We start from the raw sequence: 26,192 nt of genomic DNA, 5'->3' as shown, positions 1-26,192 counted from the left end.
GACCACTGGAAAGCTCTCACTAGCCATGTCCTAAAGAGTGCATGTAAAGCAGACTAATAGGCAGGCAATTTTAACAACCCTCAATGCAAATTTGGATGAAACGAACATTTATTTTCCGAATGCCTCACTGACCAGACCTGTGCAGGTCAAACTGTTGTCCAATCGCTGCAGGTTGTGTCAGAGCTGCACAACTACCCTGAGAAGTATCTTTAGTGGCCCGTGTCCATCTCCAACTCGCCAAGTACCAGGAAAATGGACTGTGAACGACCAAAGACTGCCAGTGACACCAGAGCCTTCAAGCCAGCCAGACTCCAGTAAGCAGCCTCCTCAGCTGATGTTTCCACAGAAAGGACCGGAGTTGCAGCCAATGTGTTGTAACTTTGAAGGAGGGACGAGACACATGTTGAGGGTCCAGACTGTGACAGGTGGGAGAATGGGACTTGCACTGGTGAGATTTACATACTGGGACTTGGACTGTAAAACTCAGGGCTAGATGTACGAAAGATTTTTGCATTCGCTAACGGCCCTTTTTGCAGAATCAGGCTGTTTGCGAACGCAAAAATGATGTTTCTTATGTACTAAGCCCAAATAGTTATTTGGCAACTTGTTACTGAATCTCAATTTGGGATTGCAAATCGATATTTGGAAGGAGCGTGTTTAGTGCACCCCTTTCAAATACTGATTCACATTGGTATTTATAAAGGTTTTGCGACCGAAAAGCGGTCGCAAAACATGCACACTTTACTGACAACTCAAAGTTGGTGGTAACCCATTTGCAAATGCAAAGGGGACCCCTTCCTCTTTGAGAATGGTTGAATTTTTTTTTAAGAGCTTGCAGTGGTCCCAAGCACCAATACATACTCTTAAGAAATTAAACTTTAATGTTTAATTCTTTTTCTTTTTAAACACAGGAAAATGGGCTGAGATTAGAAATAATTACTGCTTTATATAAAGGCAATTCCAGACATGGTTGTCTGCTGACCCCAGCAGGTCACCATCCCTGTGAAGGCAGTGAATGGGAGCGGGTCACATATTGTGACCTACCTCAATAATATTCATGAGACAGGTCTATTTGCGGACCACAACGAATTGCTGTTTTTGGAATAGGGGCTAAATAATCCCTTTGTACATTAGTGATAGCGATTACCAAATTGTGATTTTCAAAACAAGCGCTATTTGGTCATCACTAACTATTCTTTGTACATCGAGCTTTGAGTGCACAAGCTTTGAACAGGAGCGACAGCATAGCACCTGTGTCAGAAACCTGCTGTACCATATCTTACACCTACTTAGGGAAAGGATGGGGGAAGTGTACCTTGAAGCCTGGGTACAGTGGCCCGGGGTCAATAGCCAGTTTGCAAAGGTTGCTCCTAGGAACAGGATCTGACCTGTTTTTTCAGTGGATACTCTATTTACCGGCAGAATTCTGGTGTTTTGATATTCCCATACATGGAAATATGCAATAGCTCGCAAGTGGCGTTCAACACCATCCCTGTGTTGGGGGTACTGTGAAAAGCAGCAAATCTCCTAAGACCCCCAATGCTGCCCAGCGCAGGGTCACCTTTAATTCACTGGATTTACTATCAAAATAATGAGGCAGGCGCTGGAAACTGGAAGACAAGAAACAAGTGCATTTCTCATGAGGAGAACCTGTTAACAGACACCGTTGTAATCTGCTGAGGTGTTCTAACAACAGCTCTCCTGCAGGTCACTTTTATACAGTATCAGGACAAAGTAATCTTTATGATCAGTGTCATGTAAGCTTGGTATCCCTGCCCCGGCTAGGTTGTCACACAAGCCAAACATTGTTTCATCAACATGGTTGCAAAAGCCCCACAGTTATTCTCCTCGCATCCTGGCCAAACAGACAATTTTATCTTGCAGCTGGACCTTGCTTCAGGGTATAAAACATGTGAGACCGGCCAGATCTAAGAGACCGTTCAGTTGATAAAAACAGGTCCCATTGTTGGCAAAAACAAGTCTTGCTGTGTGCAGTGCAATAAACCATGTTTGCAAGAGTCTGTTTGGTATTTGAAACCTGTTTGTGTAAGGGTGTCCATGGGTTTGCCTGTAAACAGAGATGAGAGGAAAAATGAGTTGTGTGGCAGCAAGTTGATGTTTGTCGTGGCAATGGTTTGTAGCCCCCAGCTCACATACCAGGTTGGTCAGAGGGAAGCTAGTAAGGGCAGGGTGAAACAAAAGGTGACCAACGGAATACAAAATGGCTGCGGTCGGTCAGAATGACTGCAGTTTATATGTGCGAAGGAACTTCCAGCAGACAAGATGGTGCAGGCAGTGTTCACGATCTTCATTTTGCTCTCAGCAGTGGCTGTGGCAAACATAAATGAACGCCGCTTATGTACACCTAAAGTTTATTGATTCTAACAGTCCCCGCTTTTTGACATTAGTTAGGTCATTTTTGTTCATGTTCATCTGTTGTGGTGATGTAAAAGTTAACATTATTATACATAAAAACAGAGGGTGAGTAACCAGCAATGATAGTCGTTTGGAGGGGAATGAGGGTGGTAGAGGAGAGGAGGGTATCATTATCGAGTCCATTTTTCTTTGTCAATATTTATCGCCATAAGTTCCTTTACTTTCTGCCTCATAGCTAAACATGCAGTTGGGCTGCTCATTTTGGTCTTTGGTGGCATACAGGTATTATAGGCAGATTAACAAACATCAGGAAAAGAATATTGCTATCAGTACAAACAATATTGTCAATAACCTATGCTGTCAATGTAACAAGCTGGGAGACAGTGTATACAAAAGGGCATTTGTTGTACCATACGTTTAGACTTGGTGATGAGCATAATTCCTAGATGATGCAGTAAATTCATTCTAACACAAAAACAAGTTTATCATACTAATTGGTAGGATAAGGACCACTAAGGGCATTTTTTGGAGAACTGGACTGTGGGAGGAGCCAAACTAATAAGTATATTCATGAGGGAAACTGGCGTTGTATAATCCTTGTGATACCCAGCTTACTCTTTCTTCCATATGGTATGATATTCCTATGCTATTATTAATACAATGACACTATGGATGCAATTAATGTAGAATGTCAAAGGAAAACCTTTTTCTTGTCCATTTGGGGCATAATGAATCCAAGGTGATTGGGAGAGAAATGTAACCTAATATAATAGATGGTCAAGGCATTCGTTTTGTCAAAAGCTCTTCTTTCCAGTGTCCTTTCCAGTGAGCCATCACTGGTAGGCTCTCATTGTTCATCTAGCATTGGCGCTGTTGAGCACCGGCGGTGGAGCTATGCGTACAGCTCGGATCCAGATTCCACGTTGCAGGGCGAGGTCGTTCTTTCTCTGGGATCACAATCCCTTTGCCCTGTTCACTAACTAATCTATCGCTGGTACCTTAGACAGGGTACCCGCACCTTATTCTTGATACGTGAAGTCCATCCCTACTAACCCTAATCTATCTTTGAGCACTGTTCCTTCATCAAGTGGATTAAAACCCCATGTGAAAAAGGGGGTTGGGGGAGCCAAAGGAAAAGAGGGTGGAGTGGGGTCAAACTGGAGATGGACCAAGGGGGGGTAGAAACTCCGCACAATTGAGACCACCAATTAGGCCCAATGGGCTGAGACTTTAGGCACAAGTAGACCAACAGGCTGGGGGCTTCTGGACAGCCCTTCTCTCTTTTATTCTTCTTGTCGGTGATAGTGCCTCGTCCAGCCTATCTTTGCTCTGCGGCTCCACCTTGGTCGTGGTCATAGGTGTTTCATGACAGGAAGCCAGGCTGTGCATCGCGTCCGACCTCTCTCTTCCAATGACTGGAGGGCGTCTTGAATCTAGCAGTGAGTATAAAACGAATTTTCAGAGAACTGGCAGGGGAAGACGTTACACAATTTAGTTTTCTCTCACAACCCCAAGCAGCTGGGGAAATATGTATCATTTACTTAAAAGGAAGATAATATGGATACTCTGAATCTTTACATCTGTGTATATTATTCACTCATGAACCTTCACTGTTGTGAAGGTCTACAAACACCTATAGGATTTTCCAGCATACATATTATCTCTTGTGTCCATTCCTTTTACGTTTATGGCTGTGGCAAGAAATCTAAAATTATTAATGATATAGCCTGTCAAATTTAAACGGACTTCTCCAGCAAAAACCCGTTGTTACAAAAAAATTCCTGCAGGGCTATATTTTCTTCAAGATCTGCTAACCACAATACAAAGTGTGATGCGCTATTATCATGGGCATACAGGTACCCTTCCTAGTATTGTGCACCATAATAGTACACAGGCTGAGCACTGTCCCATCCTGTCAATGTTCCTTACTTTTAACTAAACATCTTGATCTTAGTACCCACTCATCAGGGCTTACTACAACATTCCTTTCAGTTTATTTCAAATAATTTTCTTATAAACATTATTCTTATTTCTACATTATCCTTTACAACCTAGCTACTTCATTAGTTAATGAAGGACTTGCGATGTCCCTACAACTTAAATGCAATGTTTGCGGTAACATGAACGATGATGGTGGTGCCACTAAGGCATTAAAACGAAAGCCACTTTTAAAGGTCAGATTAGGGGACATCAGTCGTTTTACCCGTCCTTTCATTTTCAGCCAATTAAATTCCATCATTTTACAGAAAGGAGGGGCAGTAACGTGGCATAATATGGTATTTTGTTCCTGTCAATTTGTTCAAAACACTGTTGTGTTAAAGCTAATTAGGCGTGTACTTGTGAGGTACAGTGTCTTCATTTATTCAAACGCGAATTCACAGCATTCTGTGAAGTGAAAGGCTAAGAGTGAGTCCACCCAGTTGTCTTATGGAATTGGTCTCAGCATGGTTATTCCTGAACAGCGTAGGTAGGCTCAAAGGGAGAGAGAGAGAGAGAGAGAGAGAGAGAGAGAGAGAGAGAGTGCACTACAGCAAGCTACCCAGTGCACTTACCACGTAGAACAGTACAGGACAATTTGCATAATATGCACATAAGCCAAAGGAAAACACAAAACGCACAGCCTTTGTATACACACAATACAGAATAGGACGCGACAATACATGTACCAAGCACGAAGAAAAAACGCAGTGTTAGTTACACAAAAGGACTTTTTCATGCACGTCGCGCATCTCATAGTTCATTTAATTTACCCAGGGGCCAGGCTCCTTCCTTCCCCCCTTTTTGACAGTAGATGACCTAAGCAGGTGACCTGAAAATACTTACTCTTTTTAATGGCTGGACACAAGCACAGTCATATTAATACAGTGGTGTCCTCCAACATCTAGCAACGATAATCCGAGTTGAGGTATAGGTGTAAAGTAGGGATGCCAGTCAGATGTGCAATGGTACAGCTCTTTTGTTTCTATGTGGATGGAAGAAGAAGAGGTAAATCTGAAACATGACAATGTCTCTAACTTCTGGGTGGAGGGAGATAGGAGGAACCCCAACCCAGGGGACCCTTCACTTCTCCATTTGGTCAGTACATAAATCAAATTCATAATTCTCACTAGTGTGCGTTACTTCGGTCTAAATAGGATAGAAAGTGTTCCTAGGAAAAGTGAAAGGTCGCACACTTGTGATACCTGCTGGAGCTGGGCTCTTTGTACTGCAATAAACCTTCAGGCTCCTGATGTAAACTGCCCTCCCATTCACTGGCTTCCAGGAGACACGTTTTTAGTAAGGAATGTGTCACATTTTAATAAAAATGCTATTTGTCTTTCGCATGTGGGCACCAGGTTCGGGCCTGTTTTTCACATCCCATTGGCCACCTGGTTAGCAACCCAGCCATACAAAAGCGTTCTCATATTGGCCCATATGCACATGACACGTACACATACATACTGTACAAACATTTACGCACACACAATGCACAATTTCATAACACTAGCCTATTTTCGCATAAAAGACAGTGTGCTAAGCCTTTCCAACCTTCAGTTGAAACACCGCTATAACCTAAAGAAAAGGCGGGAGCAGCATCTAAAGCACATCAATACGCGTGATGATGAAGATTTTTAACCCACCATGAATCAGATTCATCTCTGAGATTCAGTCCTTGCCACCTTGGTATTGAAGCCCAGAAAGATTTAGTGTGGCAAGGTTAACTAATGGCGGAACATTCACTACATGGCTCATTCAAGTGCAGCATTACAGACCGCATGTAGGAAAAGGTCAGATGCCAGAGGTATTCAGTATAAGGTAGGGGGTGATGGATTAATGCTTTTATTTAAAAAAAACTATCTACAGTGGTCTGGGGCTGTCCCCATTCACAGAATGGGGAAAACTATAGGAGGTGGCAAGTTTCATTGGGTGCATCCTTGTTTCTAAGGGTGTACATCTTGGTTACAGTGGCAAGACCACTAACAAACTCGTTTAATGTTTGCATGGAGGTCAGTTTGCGGGTGGATGGGTGAAACAGCTACCTATGTCCATCCGGACCATCCAAGCGGAACTCCCCTTCCGGAGGGCCTTAAAAACCTTTCTCTTCTGCTAGTACCATCAGAGTCAGACACAGCATCAGTTCTCACAGAAGCGCCGGGACACCCAGTTGGGGTATCTGTGTGCTATATAAAATTCCTTAATAAATAAAATAATAAATAATAAACAGTGCATCTCCAGTTCAAAAAACGTGTGGGCACAGCTGTGCTAGGATACCACAGATTTGTAACTGCCAGGGCTGGCAGACCTACCCATGGGGTCCGCAACCACTGACTAGGACATGCCTTAAATGCTTGTATAGGGTGCACCACTCTATATGACATAAAAGAAGCTGTGCCTTTCTAAAACCAGCAATATGTGTTTGCGCCTGACTACTAAAATGCCGTGGCTAGAAAAGCTTTTCCATATTACAATCTAAACAGATTACCTTCTTCCTAGGAGGTTGTGGGTGGGTAAAACAGAGCAAGACTTTCCTTAATTGCTCATTCAGGTCATGTAACTTATGCATGGACATCAAATGCTAACACTTAAAATGAGCTTTCTTGTGATGTTTCTCCAAGCCCTGGTTTTGGCAATGCAAGCAATTAGGGAAGATATGTTCTCTCTTTTCATTTAATAGATTTACATCTCACTTCTGTCTAATGTTAGACTGGATGGCATACCCCTGGTAAGGCTCAGGAGGATTTGAAAAACCCCTCTGAAGGTCGGCAAGATTATTAGAGTGGAACGTGGGTGGGAAGGTAGGTGAAACACATGGTGTGCAAAATAAAGATTACGATGTTTAGGACCCCAAGAACCAGAATGCACCTGGGGCTCACAGTCAACCAATATCTGGCTAAAGTACTCCCTTGGAAACTATACAATAGTAGTACCAAAATGTTCAATGAGAAAAATGTGTGCTTTTGCTCCTTCAAGGGAGCTGAGAAGTAAAAGAGGCTGAATTTACTATCCTCTTCATTGACATATCGAAACGCCAGGATTTTACAAATTGCTTATGTTGTAGAAGTGCAAATAAATAAAACATATCTTGACTGTTCTTTTAGCGTTGTTTCTGCGTACTGTATCTTTTTAACTTTTTAGAATTGAACTACTCATTCTACTGGCCACTGAAAATCGAGTTTCTTCTTTGTGTATTTGTTCCACAATGAGCCATACATTATGGGACAAATACGGTACTTTATATCTAACAAACGATTCGAGCTTAAACAACCATTTTTCAACAACTTTAGAAAAGACAGGCATGATGGATATCGGTTAAAATAAATCTCTCAATTAATCCTAAATTCAGACAAGAAGTCTGCATTACCTGCCCTTTACTATTTGTAAATAGTAACTTCTGTTCAAACAATCAATCAATATTCACGAGGTAATTCATTTTTAATGTACATGTCTTTGTTAGTGGTGCCTTCCGGCAGTGCCGAATGACTGACCTCTAACAAACGGTCCGGTCCAAAACAACTACAAAACAATCTAGAGAAAACAGGCATGACGTATTTACCGGTCAACATGAATATCTCAATCAAACAATTTAGACAAAAAGCCTGCACTACCTGTCCTTCGCTGTCTGCAAAGAGAGAATATTCCTATTCTCTGTTGTTTGCAAGCAGGGAATGTCTAAAATAACTCAAAAAGGAATACTAGTATTCGATCAAACTATTCAATCAATCAATCAATCAATCAATTTTGTCGCTTTTTCACGACTTTACCCGGACCGTATGTACAGTTCTTCGTCTTCCCCTTCCAGCGCCTGTTTGTCCTCTCGCTCCAATATCAATGCGGTACTCCTCTAAGGTCCCAGTCAAGACCGCAGGTCACTTGAGAGAGAGGTCAGTTCGGAACCGGTGAAGTTCAGTTGATCGGCAGCCAGACGAGGGTCTCTTTCAGACAGGCGCACTCCATTCGTTAGATGTTCACTCCGTCGTTAGGACCTCTCTCACCGGACCCACGTGTCGCTGATGGACCCCACGTTGGGACGCCAATTGTGAAAAGCAGCGAATCTCCTAAGAGCCCCAATGCTGCCCGGCGCAGGGTCACCTTTAATTCACTGGATTAACTATCAAAATAATGAGGCAGGCGCTGGAAACTGGAAGACAAGAAACAAGTTTATTTCTCATGAGGAGAACCTGTCAACAGACACCGTGGTAATCTGCTCAGGTGTTCTAACAACAGCTCTCCTGCAGGTCACTTTTATACAGTATCAGGACAAAGTAATCTTTATGATCAGTGTCATGTAAGTTTGGTATCCCCGCCCCGGACAGGTTGTCACACAAGCCAAACATTGTTTCATCAACATGGTTGCACAAGCCCAACAGTTATTCTCCTCCCACCCAGGCCAAACAGACAATTTTTATCTTGCAGCTGGACCTTGCTTCAGGGTCTAAAACATGTGAGACCGGCCAGATCTAAGAGTCTGTTCTGTTGATAAAAACAGATCCCATTGTTGGCAAAAACAAGTCTTGCTGTGTGCAGTGCAATAAACCATGTTTGCAAGAGTCTGTTTGGTATTTGAAACCTGTTTGTGTAAGGGTGTCCTTGGGTTTGCCTGTAAACAGAGATGAGAGGAAAAGCGAGTTGTGTGGCAGCAAGTTGATGTTTGTCGTGGCAATAGTTTGTAGCCCCCAGCTCACATACTAGGTTGGTCAGAGGGAAGCTAGTAAGGGCAGGGTGAAACAAAAGGTGACCAACGGAATACAAAATGGCTGCGGTCGGTCAGAATGACTGCAGTTTATATGTGCGGAGGAACTTCCAGCAGACAAGATGGTGCAGGCAATGTTCACGATCTTCATTTTGCTCTCAACGGTGGCTGTGGCGAACATAAATGAACGCCGCTTATGTACACGTAAAGTTTATCGATTCTAACAGTACCACCATGGACATGACATCACGGGAACCATATAGTGCCACCTTAGCGCACTGATATCAGATCCCTGTTCATTTTTTCTGAGCTCTCAGAGGCAAAGAGTGCAGTAATTTGTGCAACAATCTAACTAGGGAACTTATTATGAAGATATATGTGACCATTCCTCAGAAAGGGGTAGCAGTTGGGATGGTGATGAGTCTACAGATTGATCAACCACAAAGATTGCTAATGAAGATAACGTTTTCTTTTGATGGCCACTTCTACCTTTAGATTTCTCACCTTTTGAATAAATGCCACACCAATGCTCCTCCCAGGTGGTGGGTTTGGGAGATGGTGATATCCGAAAGTCTGAAGAACTAAGCTAGAAAGTGGTAATCACTTCGGGTTTCCGAGTCCAAATAATGCTTTCCACACGTGTGGACTAAAGCTCATGTTGCTCCATGCATATTTGCGGGACAGGCACACCTCTGAATAAGGCAAAAGAATGTACTTTCGCCCTGGTGGATGTGTCTAGACAAAAGGATAGCAGATCTTCATGAAAAGTACAATCCATCTCGATAAAGGACATCTGTGTCCCATTTGGTATGTCTATGAAGAGCTGATCAGATTGGAATTCCCGGGTCACATCCCTTTATTTTCTGGTGGCTCTCCGAGGGTCCAAATGATGCAGACTCTCTTCCTCCCTCATGGGTTGAGGTTGAGTGAAAAATATGAAAACAGAGTAAAAAGTGGACTCACCAACAGGAAATTTGGGTCACCACTTACTCTTTTCCACTTGTCAGAACCCTGTTCTGAGTGCCACATGGCAAGTAGGAGCTACTGGGCCCAACTGTGGGGGATGAGGCATTTTGCTCTTGATATCCCAGGGCTCTACTGTCAGTCCTGAGCAACTGGGACAAGTACACCTTTAGCACTTGACTCTCACTGATCAAGAAGTCCAAGGCTTCTCGGTGGGAGATAAGCACAAGGGGGGTGAGCACAGGCTCACAACTCAAAACACTTTCAGCAGCAGCAATAAATGATTGCCCAGTCAAATAGTTGCTTTTAAGAAATAAAAGAGCATTTATATACCAACATAAAGTAAAATATGGCATTCACAAACAATATCCACATATCCCAGAGGTCTGGGCTCTAGTGTTTTAACATGCGGGTTCCTGATTCCTCTCCCCTCTCTCTAACATAGTGTTATTTCCCATTCACTATAGGTGACATTCAGGTTAGGGCCCCCTATAGTAGTCAGAGTCTCAGGAGCCCCACTCTGACCCCTATTAAAGTCAAATCACCATATGGCAGGCACGTTCCCCAGAACCAGCAGGTCCTGCGTGGCCGGACACTCCTAGCACACCCCTTTCACTGGTGGTGATATTTCAGCAGCTGTCTCCAGTGACTTCTTCAAACACAGCTGTGAATATAGAAAACATTGAAAACATTGATAAATCGAAATAGATTAATGACAAAAGACTCCTATTGTTCTTATAGTGAAATCTCATTCAAATAAAATCTGTGGGATTACAGTTAAGACCAGTTTCTTTCCTTTAAAAAAACCGTGACGGCCTGTATCTCGTTTACATTGACTCTGGGAATCCCTGCCATTATCAGTCCCTATAAGGGGTCACCGTTACAAATATATGTTGTCCTGAAGAAGGTCTTGCGAGTAAACAACATAACACCGAAACGTCGACTGTAAAGTCCATCTCTTCGCTGGTTATTAACTACACATTTGGCTTTCACTATAAAAACAATAGGAGTCATTTGTCAATAATCTATTTTGATTGGGCTTTTTATTCAGATGTTTGATAGGACAATTTATTTATTCCTTTGGCATTTGAATCTTTGATTTAATCTATATGATTTGTACCCTTTGAATTTTTAATATTTACATATATAAAATAATCTTTTGATACAACGATTTCCCGTTTTGCTGCTTTCTCATTCGATTGTTCATTTCATGTCTCACAATAAGGTTGTTTGAGATAAATCATGCACAGATCCCAATGTGGTTAAGTCAGATAAATTGATATTCGTAATTTTTCAATCTGACCTCTGTAAATTGTTTATTTGTTCAAAACTAATTCCCTTGCCGGCATTTTCATATTTACATTATCTACCCAATCCCGCAAGGATATATTGGGTCACCCACCATTTTTAACTTGCCCAATTCAGGCTAACTAGGGGTTGCCAGACGACAAGTTAGCTACATTCTGTGGTCATGCACAAGGATAAAAACCCTTAATAAATGTAATCAAAGTGAGGAGATCCAAACAGGGATTGCTTTGTGGTATTAGAGGCCTTACTCTTTGTTCAATTGTTTTAAAGTGGTGTCTACAAGTAAAATCATTAATAACACTAATAATATGGAATAGGTGTCTGGTCCAAAACGATACTCAAATGAGGAGCTTGAAAAAGAAATCTCAGAGGTTTGGTAAGCGTTGATTATCCCTTTAGGAGCACTAGAACACACGATATAGGTGTTGGCTCAGCCAGTTGAAACCATTGATGTCCGACAATTGTCTCTATTTAGGGCAAACATTCTAATATCATTTTCTTCTGTTTGGGCCAACCAGGAAAAGCCTAAATGCCCCCACGTGCTGGGAGAAAAGTCCCAGTGTGTCAGGGTCGCTAGTTAATTGTTTTTTTAGAAACAAACTCCACTTTTGAGACTTTGCTTTTGAAAAACAAAACAATTAAATTGCTGAGCTGCCACATTACACATGGCACCACTCAGCAAAGTTACAGGACCTTAAGAGAAACTGCCGTGGCACACACTGACTCCGCAAAGTATACAAGGAGCTGTAAATCTGGCAGGTGGCAAACAGTCAAATGCTAAATATGTACCAAAGTCCTAGAGGTCTAAAATATGCCTCGCTTGCATAATCCTTGCAAAAGGCGGAGAAAAGAGAATAGGCTACGGTCTTACAAGAGGACAAATCACTGGTGCAGGTGTAGAGAAGGACTAAGAGAAAGGGTCTACTAAATTTGGAGTTTCATTGCAGAATCTAGCACATAAAGACACAGCCATGGTAAAGAGAGCGGGTATGGAAGCCTGTTAGAGACAGGATCTAGCCGTAGATTTCTTAACTTTGAATTTCCCAGGCGTCAGACTGCATCTGGACAATTTCTGTTTGACCAATATCCCGGTGCCATTAGGTGGTGTTGGTCGGCTCTACGTGACGTCATCACCGTCATCGGTGCCAGAAGTGACGCTGCATCACCTATATAGCTGCCACCTCGGTGCGCTGCCGTCAGTTACTTTTCAGGACTTTCAATGCCAGAAAAAGCAGAGCCATGAAGAGTATTGACAAAAAACACTAGAGTCCTGAAAGGGAAGAACCCTGACCCTAGAAACTTGTTTGCAGCACGGGGAAGATAAGTGGTTCGGTAAGGAACCTGCGGCTAGATTATGTCTCTACCAGATAAGGCATTTTCGAAGGTAAGTAACTTGTACATCTGATAGAGACATCTAGTCGCAGTTTCCTTACCTATGAATAGTTACCCAAGCAATGCCATCCCCAGAAAAAGGACTGCAGACAAATTTACACTAGAAAATCCTGCAGGGGCAGATCGGGATGACTTGCTTTAACTGTGTTGGACTCAAACAGCTGCTCCCAGATCTCCCTCTCCATTGAGAATGTAATGTGACCTGGATGAAGCCAAGTGCCCTTTGCTGTCATGAAGTGCTCTTTGCAGCAGCGTATTTTTGATACGATTTGGGTCATATGCAGTATCCATTGGCTACGCTCTCCCTCAAGCCCATGCTTCACCCGGTGTCTGCCACTGGATTCACGTCCACATCGATATCGCCCGCGGTGCTGCAACTTCGGTGACTCCTACGGCGCAATGCCCCCAAAGGTCATGAGAGGTAGGAAGACGTGTGTACCAGCTGACAATTACGGGACAACAAAGGGAGGTCAGGGTGTACAGCGCAGAAGTGCTGGCAATCTCTACAGTTTGGAAAGTACTGTGGAAAAGCCTGACAAAACTCACAGAGGTGAGCCTGGGGGGGAAGAAAGGTATTCCCTCATTGTTTATGCCAGCGAAGAGTAGAAAACCCCAACCGCACCAAAAGGAGAGAATAGAGCCTGATATCCCAGATGGTCAGGAAGTCGATGTTGGCATCCAGCAGAGCCAGCCTGAGGGGGGCTGGATGGCTCCGACAGAAAACTGCTGCTGCCTTTACCAACACTGAGATCCCAGGATAAGATGGTAACGGTTGGAGGAGCCTCAACTACTAATGGGAGGGCTGGGCGGAATCACGGTCTCCACTGTGATGGAGATGGGGACTCCCAGTGACTGCATTGGGTCCACAGTCTACACAGTACTGTCACCTTCTACTGTGAGTCTTTTAAGAGGCGCAAAAGGCCCGGATTATCAAATCTAAATAAAGGGTAAAGAGTACCCGGCCAGGAAAATTACCATCACTCTTGATCACCTCAAAGCAAGTAAATTTTCGGGTCCTTGGGAACCACACACAGAAGGCACTTCACCAATAGCCCAACACGCATATCAAGGTTGTAACATCTGTTCCTGGAATGTTCACGGCCTACATTCAAAATTAGAAGACCCGGATTTCATGGACTTTATCACACAGTACAATATTCTCCTTTTTCAAGAATCTTGGTAGAAAATTCCACCGCCAATAACTGGTTTCAAAGAATTCCTGAATCCGGCTAAGAAAGCTACAAAATATGGAAGAGCAAAAGGGGGTCTCTCTACTTTTATCTCAACAGAAATCCCATGGATCACATGGCACACATCTGCTATAGATCTAGACTGTTCCTGGAAGTTGTGCGTCAAACTTGACGTCTCGGTGTCTTACAGCCTGCTAATTTTGAACATCTATATTCACCCCGCATCCAAACAAAAGACGCAAAGAACAGAAAAACTAATAACTTCATTAACAACCTTAAAACTCGCCTATCCAGATGCTAACATCATCCTTTTGGGCAATTTCAATATGAACTTACAATACGCAAGGAGCAAGGGCAAATCAGTCGTTACACCAGCCCTCAATCGACAGGATACATCTGGTAAGAGATGTGCAGCTCGTCTGAGAGATCTCTCAATGTGTGTACTCAATGATCGAGGCTCGACTGATCGACCCGCAGCATACACCAGGGTCACATAAAAAACACGCTCCACCATCGATTACACTTTTATGGATCATGATCTTCTTCCGTATATTGCGAATTTTCAAATAAAAGACAGGGCGGAAAGTGACCACCAGCCGCAATCGTTCACTTTATTAAAAATCTTCGCAACTTCAGAGAAAGCAACGGCACTATCATCTTTAACACAATGCTACAACCTAAAACGCCTCTGCTGGAACAAGGATAACATCGAGGACATCACAGGTACATATACTAGTCTTTTGGAAAGACCCAACTCCGAAACACTGACCATAAAAGTTTGGGAGTCTTTTATTTATGAAATTAACAAGACATTTTCCACGCACGCTCACGCCTACAAAGCAGGAAGTCGAAAAGGGGCCCCCTGGTTCACCAAGAGCCCGAGGAAACAAAAACGAAATAAGTACCTCAGACAACTACGATCCCAAGGACCAGAACACCTCCAGGAACTCCTGCTTCAAATTTCAAATACAAGAAAAAAGTTAATAAAGGACATAAAACTGGCCAAAAAGGAGCACCAGGAACACATTTGCGCGAAACTTCTTCATGCTGGTAAACTAAGGGAGGAAGCAGGAGAGCTTCTACAATAGGAGCACATTTGCATACCGTGCGATATTATTACCAGAAGTTACTTTTTAGGGGATGAAGAAGGTGGTATGGAATCGGAGTGAAGATACAGTATGCACCAAACTATTGTTACTAAAGGTAAATACATGTTTGGTCTGGCTGATACTGCTTCCTGCACCTTCCCAATCTAACCTGTCTTGTACTATCAATGTAATGAGATACTACACACCTAAGGTCCATTTTAAGTTATTTTTCATCTTCCTTGGTTTTAATGAAGAGATGGAAAGGAGGTTGAAACAGCAATGGACAGGGGAATGTGAAATGCAGAATGTCCTTTAGTAAGACCAATGGCCAGATGTAAAAGACCTGTTTGTCTTGACAGAAAAGTGAAAGGTGGCTGGATCGAAAGGGCCTGTAATTCATCCACCATAGAGGTCACTAGGAATTCAGTCTTTAAGGTAAGTAGGCAGGCCCTGCAATTGTGCATCACTTGAAATGGGAAGCCACAAAGAAGGTTACTACTAAAAGAAAGGTTACCACTAAATTCAGAGCCTTCTGCCAAAAAATAAATATTGTTGGAGGAAACAAATACAGTAAAACCTTCTTTAAAAAGTGAGTGCAACTAGGGGCGACTTAAACAACAAACTCCACAGCTCTTTAATGGCTTTCATAAAACCAGCTAAGTTTGGTACCAAACTTCTCAGCACATTAATCCCACACTGATGCCAGAGTTGGTTTTAATGTAACATGTACTCAGAGTGCATTTTAGAGATGCCCCCTGATAAACAGCTAGCCCTGGTGAGGTTCTTGAATGGCTACCCTCCATTTGCCACCACCAGACTGGTTTCTGGACCCCTGGGTAGACAGCCTCTGCTCTCTGAGTCCAGAAACAAAGCCCATCTTTGGCAGAGGGGGTCATGCCTTCTCCCCCTGGATGGGCTGGGTCCACGAAGGCGAAGCTTCAAAGGCCTGCCGCCTTTGTAAGCTGTCCCTGCCTTTTGCTGCCCGGAGTAACTTGCTTCTACCGGTTCTGCCCCCCACTTTGGGCGGGAGAATCGGCAGGAAAACTGAGCTAGAAGGAGAGGTGTGCCCACCTTTGGCAACCTCACCTCTCAGGTGGGGTAAGGCGAGTTGAAGAACACATCTCAGTCCCGTTGATCTTCAACATGAGGGGACCTAGCAAATTAGGGAGAGGCTCATGCCTCTACCCACCCTAAAGAAGGGACCTATTGGTCCCGACCTACAAACCCATTAACGCCTTTAAATTTAGTATTTAGTGACGACACTGAACCTTGCCTCCTCAGATTCGAGGAAGAAAGGAGAAGGACTGAAGAGCAGTGCTGACGCAGGGAGAAGAGGACACCAACTGCTTTTGCCCCAGCTCTACTGGCCTGTCCGGACTCTGACCTGCCTACAGCGGAAACCCCTGCGTGTCCAGCAGCACCCCAGAGTACTTGCCCTGTGACCATCTTTAAGACTCTGTCTCCCGTGAGCACTGGATTTGCTCAAGAAAAGACTCACCCACAGAATCCGGATCCAGGTGGCTCTGAGATTTTTCACAACTCTGCACCCGACGCCCAGGCCTGAGTGGCCCAACAACACAAAGAGGTCTCCCCAGTGAATCTGACCTGGGATTTGTGATCCCTCATCTCCCTCAAGCCGATGCCTGAAGCCTCAATCTGAAGGGTCCCCCCGACCGTGACCTGAGCTTGGTAGAGAGGCCTGATGCCAAAAGACACCCCTGCACCTGACGCCCCACAGCCTTGGGTAGCCCTACTGACGGTGTCCATGCATCCCCCAAGAACCCAACTTACTTCTCCAGCCAGTAATTGCTTTCAGGAAGTCTCCCTGCTCAAGCCTGCAGCGCCTTTGCCAAACTGAAGGTCTCCATTGGAATCCACAGGGTTCCCGATCTTTCCTTGGCACATTGCACCCGGCCGCCACTGTGCTGCTGGTGGTGCAGATCCTGTGCTGATTGTTGGCCCCTGCAGTGCTGACTTTAACCCCAGGAGCTTTGCTCCCACACCCGAGTGGCCTGGTCCTTAGCAGTCCCTGACTGAAGGTCCCCTTATCCCCATTGGCTAACATTGGGCCCCTGCACTCTGCACTCGGCTCCCCCAGTGCCGCTGGTGGTGCAACTTGAGTGCCTACCTAGACCTTGGGGAACCTTGGTTCCAACCCCCAAAACTCCCACTCGTAAGTTGTAAACTTACTTGAGAATCATTAATCCTTTTTCTCCCTTAGGAACCAATGTTGCGAGTTTTGTTCCTAAAAATGTTCTGTGGAGTTGAACTTTTGTATGAAAGAAAAAGTGACTAAACTGCAAATCCTAAAAAGTCTTACTTACCTTGTATTGTGAGATACCCAGTGTGGTATCTAGGCATACCACCCCGGGCAGTTGAAGTAATCCAAAAGTAATTTAAATGTATTCCAAAAGAAATTACTGTGTAGTTTAACCTGTTTTGAAGTCCAATACAAACCTGTAACGATTACAAATTCAACCACAACTTCGTTTCCTTGTAGTCTTGCATTTGAGAGTATATTTCACTTACCTGTGCCAATTTCTGCTAGGCTCTAAAAATAAGACAGAAGTATACCTTTTTTTATACTTGCCTAATTGGTCTGGATTCTGTCTCTGAGTGTGTGCCATTAGTCTTGATTGAGTGAATACAATACATGTTTAACACACCCTAGGGATAAGCCTAACTGCTAGCCCACACTACCAGATAGAGAGCTGTTAGTACTTACCCAATTCAGCCTCTGCTCTACCTTTGGGGACTCCTGGACTCTGTGCACAATAAACCTAATTTTGGTATAGTATATGCAGAGCCAGCTACCTACAACGGTACCCCCTCAGATGGAAGGGAGAAGTGCCTTCAGGGCAGGGTGGAATGCACACAACTCCAGCACATTTATGCGTAACTGTCGCTCTGACATAATCACAGTCCCAGTGCCATCATATTGCGCAGATGAGTGCCCAAGCCCAAAGAGGAAGTGTCCACAACTACAGTGGCCTGTGAATGTGGAGTACTGAGGAGGATTGAAGGCAGGATCCACTGCAAGATTCAAGGGGCATATCTATCAACAGAGGTCTGAGAGGTTAGAGTGGAATATCTGCACCTGAGAGCCCTCTAATGCTGGAGTTAAGTTAATCTTAGGCACAACCTGAAGGGCCCTGATAAGACACCTGGCTTACACCACCAAAAGGATGTACGAGGCATCAGGCCCAGCAGGCATAGGCACAGGACCTGCAAAATTGGGACAAGTGTATGAATACTTGCAATCTCTGAGGAGAATGAAAAGCCTGCCTGCAGGTCATACCCAGTACTGCACTAATGAAGGTCAGTCTCAGGGTGAGAGTGAGATGTGACTTCTGAGCTTCAATGGAAAAGCCCAAATCTGCAGAAAGGCAGTAGTGCCCTTAAGATGTTTCATGACTGGTACAGGGGAACCCCGCATCGATCAGCCAGTCAACCAAGTACAGAATTCCATGACTTCCTGAGAGGTGCTGCCAACACCTTGGCTAACACTTACAGACCGGTGTATAGACCAAATGGTAGAACTGCAAACTGATTAAGTTGGGACTCCATGGTGAATCCAAGTTTTAATGCCTTTGAGATGGAAGGACAGCCATTGAAATTCATGCCCATGAATGATGCTTGGACATATCCTGTAAGGCCTATGGAGCGTATCCAGACCTACCAGCATGAAGTAATTGCTGTGACCATGGATCAAGCCAACATGTTGGCAAACTCCAGTCCGCACTTCAGGACAAGTTTGGAGGCAACCTATGGTGCTGTGTAATTGGTCTGTAGAATGACAGGCCCATAGTGTTTATCCCAGGCAGCTATCTGGCTAGAAAGAATACCTCACTGAATGGGAGCAAGGGGTTCAGGAGCAGCAGAGGAAATCTGCAGGAGTTCTGTCAAGATGATGGATAAACAGCAAGAGACCACTTTCTCTGAAGAAGGGCCTGAGAGATAAGGAATATTCCCTACTGGAGAAGAGTCAAGCCAGTTGCACTTTGCAGCTCTAGGTAAATGCCAGCAAAGGTATCATTTATTTATTTATTTATTTTATTTATCAAGTTTTATATAGCGCGAGGGAGTTGGCTATCGGCCTCATCTTTCCCCATGGCCAAGGCATTAGAATCTGGTATGAAAAGTTTCTCCACCCGGGTGAATGTGTGAGCCTTACAGAGGTGCTATGGAAGAATGTTATCACCAAAACATGCCCAACCCCTTTCCTTTACCACCTAGACAATTTCCTGCATTTAATAACATGAGGAATGTTTTATATTTTAGTTTATTTCACTTACGTTTAGAAATGGCTCATGAACAAATTCGACAAAATTGCAACACACGTTTTTCAGCATTAGTGTATTTTATTAATATGACATAATTTTCTTTCAATTCACCGAACTCAGAAATTCGATAAAGGATCAAGTATAACATCAGAGAGAGAGAGAGTACAGTTTGATGAAAAAGTAAAACAATTCTGACGAAAACTATTACAATATCTGACATAATTATCTTTCTCCATCAAAGTAAATATCCACAGGGCACAAATTACATTAGGTATATAGCCCACAACATGTTTCCTTAGCAGCACTTTCACCACAAGGGAGTGCCCAAACACTAAAAAAAACAGAGGGCACTGCCCTCACATTTAGAAACCTATGTCACGGAATCTGTAATATGACAGTCTAATAAAATGTACAACTTTTACCTACAAAACAGGTAGACTTAAGTAACATAATCCAATACCCAATGCACGTTACAAAAGAAGCAAAATAATTGAGGACATACAATTGATAAAAAAAAAAAGTAAGTTGCAAATTCTTATACATTAAGTAACATGCTCGTTTATTAGAACATCGTTAGTAGTCGAAAAACGTTTTCATGCGGTGTCCATGAAGCAACACACAGGCTCATTTCAAAAGATTATCTCTTAGGTCTGTCCACATCATCAATTGCTGCTAACAATTTCTGTCTTGCCTTTTTGTTAATGTGAGACCCCAGACACACATTCACCAGATTGGTTAGCTGTTTCGTAGAGTACTCCTAGACAAAAAATAAAACTTAGTGAGTTTCTACATGAACCAATTAAACAGGAATTAGATTTCTGCTGACAACTGAACGAATATCCTAAACATGTAATCAAAAGCAGAGATTGCAAAACAATAAGGAGTATGTGGTGGAGCAGGACAAGTCTAGCACTAGATCGAGTTTACCGAGCATTTGGAATAAGAATATATCCGTAATTAGTATTAACATAAGAGTCTTTGTTCCCTGGCCACTAGTGAAAGACAACGGTGCATCTAAATAAAAGGAATAAATACATATTTCATTACGTTTTGTATTGGTAGGACGCAAAGCTAGCTTGGGGGCAATGGAGCACTGACCAGGGGCACGGCCCTTGGGGCGATCCCATCGACTTGAGTAAACAAGTCCAAGCGTGTTGTATTACAATATGAATGTGAATTAGGCAATTGTACACAAATGAATCAAGGATCCGTGAGTCACTGCTCTTCAATAGCCTCAGCTCAACTGCAGGAAGTCCCGCCCCTTCACATCCTCCTAGTGGCGGAAGTGATGTGGCGGCTGCGGAGGAAGTGATGTGGCGGGAGCAGTAGACAGTATCTGCGATGGAAGTCAAGTGTTCCCTCTTGAAGGAGATCCAGTACCTTCATCAAGAGCCTATGCGGCTACTGCACCTACACCCACTGCCTTCCACTCTCCGGGAGCAACAGGGAGAGAGGATGTGGTCTCACGGCTAGAGTGCCGACCTTGTAGCTGGGAAAACCAAGGTTTGAGCCTCAGGGTCGACTCCACATCCTGTGATTCTGGGCAAATCACTTAATCTCCCTGTGCCTACCAAAAAAATGAATGTGTCCTTGTGTAACGTAACTGGCGCTTATGTAAAGCACTCCAATACCTTGGGGTCAAGTTCGCGCTATATAAATCTGCAACAACAAAAAAAAAGATGGGATGGAGCATAATGGAGAGAGACGCTGATTCATTCCCTCTGCTGAGTATGCGAATCAGAGGGGGTCTCACAATAAAAGGTCTCAGCAGCAGCTTTAAGTGGGCTGGGTCCTACGTGTGCTCAGCACCGGCAACTCTTAAGAGCAGGTGCTGAGTCGGGTCACTATCGGGCTCTCCGTTCTTGCACTCACCCTCAGGATGAAAAAAGAATCTTAACTCTGCTGCAGTACCACCCTTTCCTGCCTTTAATGTAAGCTCAATAAGACGCGTTATAGTTTTTACAGTCTTATGTCAGAACGGAAGTATTTTCAATATTCTATACAACAAAGCCATAGTTGCTGTTTATTTATTTTGTGCACCTAACAACCATTGACAAAGCCATTAGTCCTGGCTTCTTGTAGTTATAATGTTACTTGTTTTATTATATATCTGGCTGCAATGACAGAAACAGCAAAATACAAGTCGGGAGGCACACTGCTAACCAGATTTTTAGCTCTGTGTTTTAAGCCACGCCCTTAATTACACAAGCCACGCCCCTTTGAGAGACACCCTCCCCCCCCCCCTGTTTTTTCATCCCACTTAAAGCCCTGCTCAGCAGGATGGGGAGATCAGGGTGATCCCTGACATAAATCGCATTAGTCCATGGCAAATTGCATATTCAGCATTCTGGGATCATCTGTAGCGCAAAAGTAAGATGGTAGCCTGTTTTTCTAGATGTCCAATATCAGTATAATAAGATCTTTACCACTTTACGCATGTTAAAGATGGTATGGCTCGCTGTTCACTAGCAAAATGCTGCATTTTGATTGGCTGATAGACTGCCAATATCTTCCCAGGAAATTGTCCCATTGTACCCGAGAGAAGAAGCCTTGTTTCAGCATCAACCCACATTTATCACTTCACCTTAACCTGGATGGCCAGCATTTATGGAGTACCCAAGATACATAAGAACCAACAGGATCCACCATTTCGATCTATTGTCACGACCATCGGATCTATCACGGAGCATCTGTACAAATATGTTGATACATATCTGCGTCCAATTGTCCTCCATATAAAATCACACATAAAGTACACAAGACATATGATAACATTGACAGAGGGACTGGAGTTTAATAAACACAGACATATCTTAGTTACTATAGACATAGAAGCATTCTACAGCAACATTCCACAATCAGAAGCAATAAATGTAGTCGAACGGTTCATGCAGAAGCATCTAAGAGAGAGCCCAAGAAAATTCATTCCTGAATGTATCCAGGTTGTATTACAAGAAAACATGTTTGAATTTGGAGGAGATCTCTACTAGCAGATTAAGGAGTGAGCATGGGTGCCTTATGTGCACCCAGCATAGCTAACATCATTATGAGCAGTTTTGAGGATTAGCATATCCATAATAAATCTAAGAACGAGTCGAAACATGATCATGTTACATCAACAATATTTTTTTTCATTTGGGAGGGGGAGTAGGAGCAATTGGATGAATTAATTGAATGGCATAATGTCTGAGACCATAACCTGAAATTTACAGCGACAACAAGTAGAATTTCTGGACATTTGGAACCGACAGAGAGCGTGCAAATTGGACGTGGATTAATTTACCAAACCTACTTCATGCAATACACGCATCCACTTCAATAGTTTTCACCCCAGAAATCAAAAACAAAGCACACCTTTGGTCAGTTTAGAAGACTGAGGCGTAACTGTACCAACATTAGAGATTATGATGAGAAGTTGGTTGCCATTAAAGAGAAATTTATCAGACGGGGTTACCAGCGGACATTGGTGAGAGAGGCCTACAAAAGAGCAACATTTTATGATAAAGAACATCTGCTGAGACATGAATGCCTATTAAGCAACCCCAAAATAGTATGTGTAACCAAGAATTGGGTGATCAACAAAAAGTGCGGCGTCATTAATTCAAACTGGCATATACTTAACAGCAATAAGGAAAATTGAATCACAATCTCAAAACCTATACTCGCGAACAGCCAGAAAATAAATTTGAAAGACAAGCTTGTGAGATCACGCATGCCTATTGAAGAGAAAATGGTTCAGAAAACCATAGTCGGTATCCATCTTATCAAAGGAAATCATAAATGTGGCCAATGCATGGCATGTAATAGCGTCATTGAGACAGAGCACTACTCTCTGAATGGATATACTATGAATTTAAGAACAATTGCAAGACAAGGAACATCATATATCTGCTAATCTGCCCATGCAGAAAAGGTTATGTTGGTGAAACAGGCAGAAGTCTCTCAGTGCGCCTCACAGAGCACAGATCTGCAGTAAAAACGCAGAGATTAGCTGCAACTATGGTTAAACACTATGTGGCGAAGAAACACCGACCAGAAGAAAAATGGCTCATAATCGAAAAAATCATGGTCAAAAAAGGGGCGGATAAAACTGAGAGAAGAAAACGAAGAGACGTGTTCTGTATCTTTACATTTGATATTTATTCTCGCGGCCTCATAGTGAAATTCCCTGTGAGAATCCCATCAAATACAGTCATTGAAGGCAGAGCCCTAAGGAGAAGCAGATAAGGACTAAGAGAGGTACCTTGGAACTCTAGTGGTCCATCCACTCTTGTGGCTTTATAATCAAAATGACCTATAAGTGAGCCAGTTACACCCATTAAACACGGAGCCCAAACTAATCTGCAGAACACACTCTCATTATGCTGGACACCCACCCATCTAGTCTCTAAAATGAAATCCCACACTATCGTCATTACAAGAGTTTGGCCCGAGGACCACTATTCAGGTAAAGCAGGCCAGGAGTATGATCTTGGGCAGCCACCCACCCAATATGGCAGAGGGTTGGCTCATCCTGTTGGAGAATTGCTACACAGTAAAGTTGCAATTGTTTTACACTATTGGATAATAACTGGTCAAATATGATGAAGACATTTTTAAGAGTTTTATTAAAAAAAAGATGTATATAATTATTGGAATAAAGGAATGAATACATTTCTGACATTGTATACTCTCTGAGCTGCACATTAATATCTATTCGGTACAGGTATGAGTGAGAATTGTATTAAGGTTGCCGGGAAATGTTGTTACTAATTATATCATTTATAATGTACACAGAGGGACATGTTTATAGGCAATAAATATATGTTATGCATTTTATCATTTCCTTATATGGAACAAACAGTAAAAATAAATTTGATGCAGGGAGATACAACTACATCCAAAAGAAGTTGGAAATGAAAAAAAAATATTTGTAAAATTTTTGTTGGCGCAAATGGCCCAATTCACAGAACTGGGCCATTTGCCAAAGCAAAGAAGCCTCTTTGTATGTACAGAACCATATTTCCCGATTCAGTAACCTTTTACTGAATCGTAAAATAGGTTTGCGATCCGGTATTAGGTGTGGGCTTGTTAAGGGGAGTCCCTTCCTAATAGTGGCTCTCAGTGCTGTGTATGAATGGCATTCCACCGAAATGCGGTTCCCTATCTGAATGCATGCAAAAAAATATTTTAGAAGTAGACAGTAGTCCCACGGACCACTGCCTACTCTTAAGAAACGAAACTGAAATGCTTCATTTATATTTTTGAAACGCATCCTGTTTCACTTTAAGGAAAATGGGCTGCATTTAAAAAAAACGTTTCTTCATTTTAAAGCAAACACAGACATGGTGGTCTGCTGTCCCCAGCAGGCTACCATCCCTGTGTTTTTAGAAATTTTTAATGGGTCACAAATTGCGACCTACCTCATGAATATTAATGAGGTAGGTCAGTTGCGACCTCATCAGGAATAGCTGAATGTGTCAACAATTCGCTATTAGGAACTCACAAAATTAAATCTACCTACATGTGCCACTTAAAGAGTTTGCAGAATCCATGGTCCAAGAGGCATCTGGTCTTCATCCTGTTTAATTGATCCCAGTCTCTTGGTCCTTAACTGTATCAATCTCCTCCAAGTAACTACTTAATGGCCGAACAACAGCTCATTCGGAGGGTCTCACTACCAATAGCAGAACAAATCTATGTATTTTAAATACGAAATCAATCTGCAAATACTTCCTAATGCTCTAAAAAATCTACTCATGTGCCTTTATACAGAAGATTTTTTTTTAAACTTATAAGTCTACCAAATGATACTGTTCTGACTTGTTATCCCTATAAAATATATATCACCATAAATGACTAAAAACACATACTTTCCTTCAGATTTTTTCGAAACAGCTTATTTCATACCTGCATTAACTCGTCAGGGCGCATTTACATTAGCCTGCTATTCCAACAATATGGCCTTCATGAGTACCTCATTTTAGAGACGAATCCGTTTATTAGCTCGCTAGTTCATCATTAGAACTCTGTGCTAAAACGGAACACACACACCTTGGTATTTGGGAAAGACTGCTACAGCATGCCAGGCTCTTTGTTCCTCATATGGATGAGGAAGATTAATGTATGCATTTTCAAGTAGCAACATACTGATAATTATTGTATGTTTAAACCATAAGGGAAAACAATAAAAAAACGTGTTAAAACGTGTTAAACTTGTTAAAATAGATGAGAAATATATGAATATGTGTGTGTGTATATATATATATATATATATATATATATATATATATATATATATATACACACATATATATATATATATATATATATATATATATTTATTTCAGCTTTCTGGTGCGCCAACTATAACGTCCATGTCACAATTAAATCACTCATTTTATTAATTTACTGCTCTGGCTTCCAGAGTAAATGCTTTCAATTCTGCAGCTCCTATTCAAGGTACACGGTGTTCAGGTGCTAAACATAATTTTAGAAAATCATGAAAGAAAACAGTTTTCTCTCCAGGATGGGTCAAAGGCTAGCGGAGAATTGGCATTTCTCAGAATGAAATTGCACTAGAACGCAGCACAGTTCCTAAACTTTGTATGGCACCATCAATAAATAATTACATTGTGACTAAAATCGTTATCACCCTTTCTTTAATGCTCCTTTCTGTGACCCTCAACATCAAGTATTCACTACAATGCATTTCAAAACGACAAAAGTGCTGGAGACTTACAACTAAAAGAAATCCATTAGGTATGCTTCTTGCAATATTCCACCTATATATGGTACTATTAAAAACACACCAACTAACAAACAGTTTTGTGAACTTCACTTCAAATATGGAAGCCTGATTACAATACCAATGTATCTAAGGGTAAGCACACTTCTCAATTTGTTACTGGCCAGGATGGGCTATGGCCCTTACATTTAACTC

The 26,192-nt window shown here is 42.6% G+C and overlaps 1 protein-coding gene across 1 annotated transcript in view; it reads right to left on the bottom strand.

The window, feature by feature from the left end:
* Positions 1-19,328: 19,328 nt before the first annotated feature.
* Positions 19,329-26,192, bottom strand: part of VPS50 (VPS50 subunit of EARP/GARPII complex) — an 821,620-nt gene continuing 814,756 nt past the window's right edge. The window contains exon 28 of the mRNA XM_078663657.1: positions 19,329-20,027. Coding sequence (XP_078519783.1) covers positions 19,908-20,027 — 120 coding nt within the window. The 3' untranslated portion in view covers positions 19,329-19,907. The remainder of the gene's footprint in view (positions 20,028-26,192) is intronic.

This window comes from Lissotriton helveticus, chromosome 10, assembly GCF_964261635.1.
Source record: "Lissotriton helveticus chromosome 10, aLisHel1.1, whole genome shotgun sequence".
NCBI classification, from domain to species: domain Eukaryota; kingdom Metazoa; phylum Chordata; class Amphibia; order Caudata; family Salamandridae; genus Lissotriton; species Lissotriton helveticus.
Note: the sequence above shows the minus strand (reverse complement) of the source record. Positions and strands in the feature narration are given on the sequence as shown.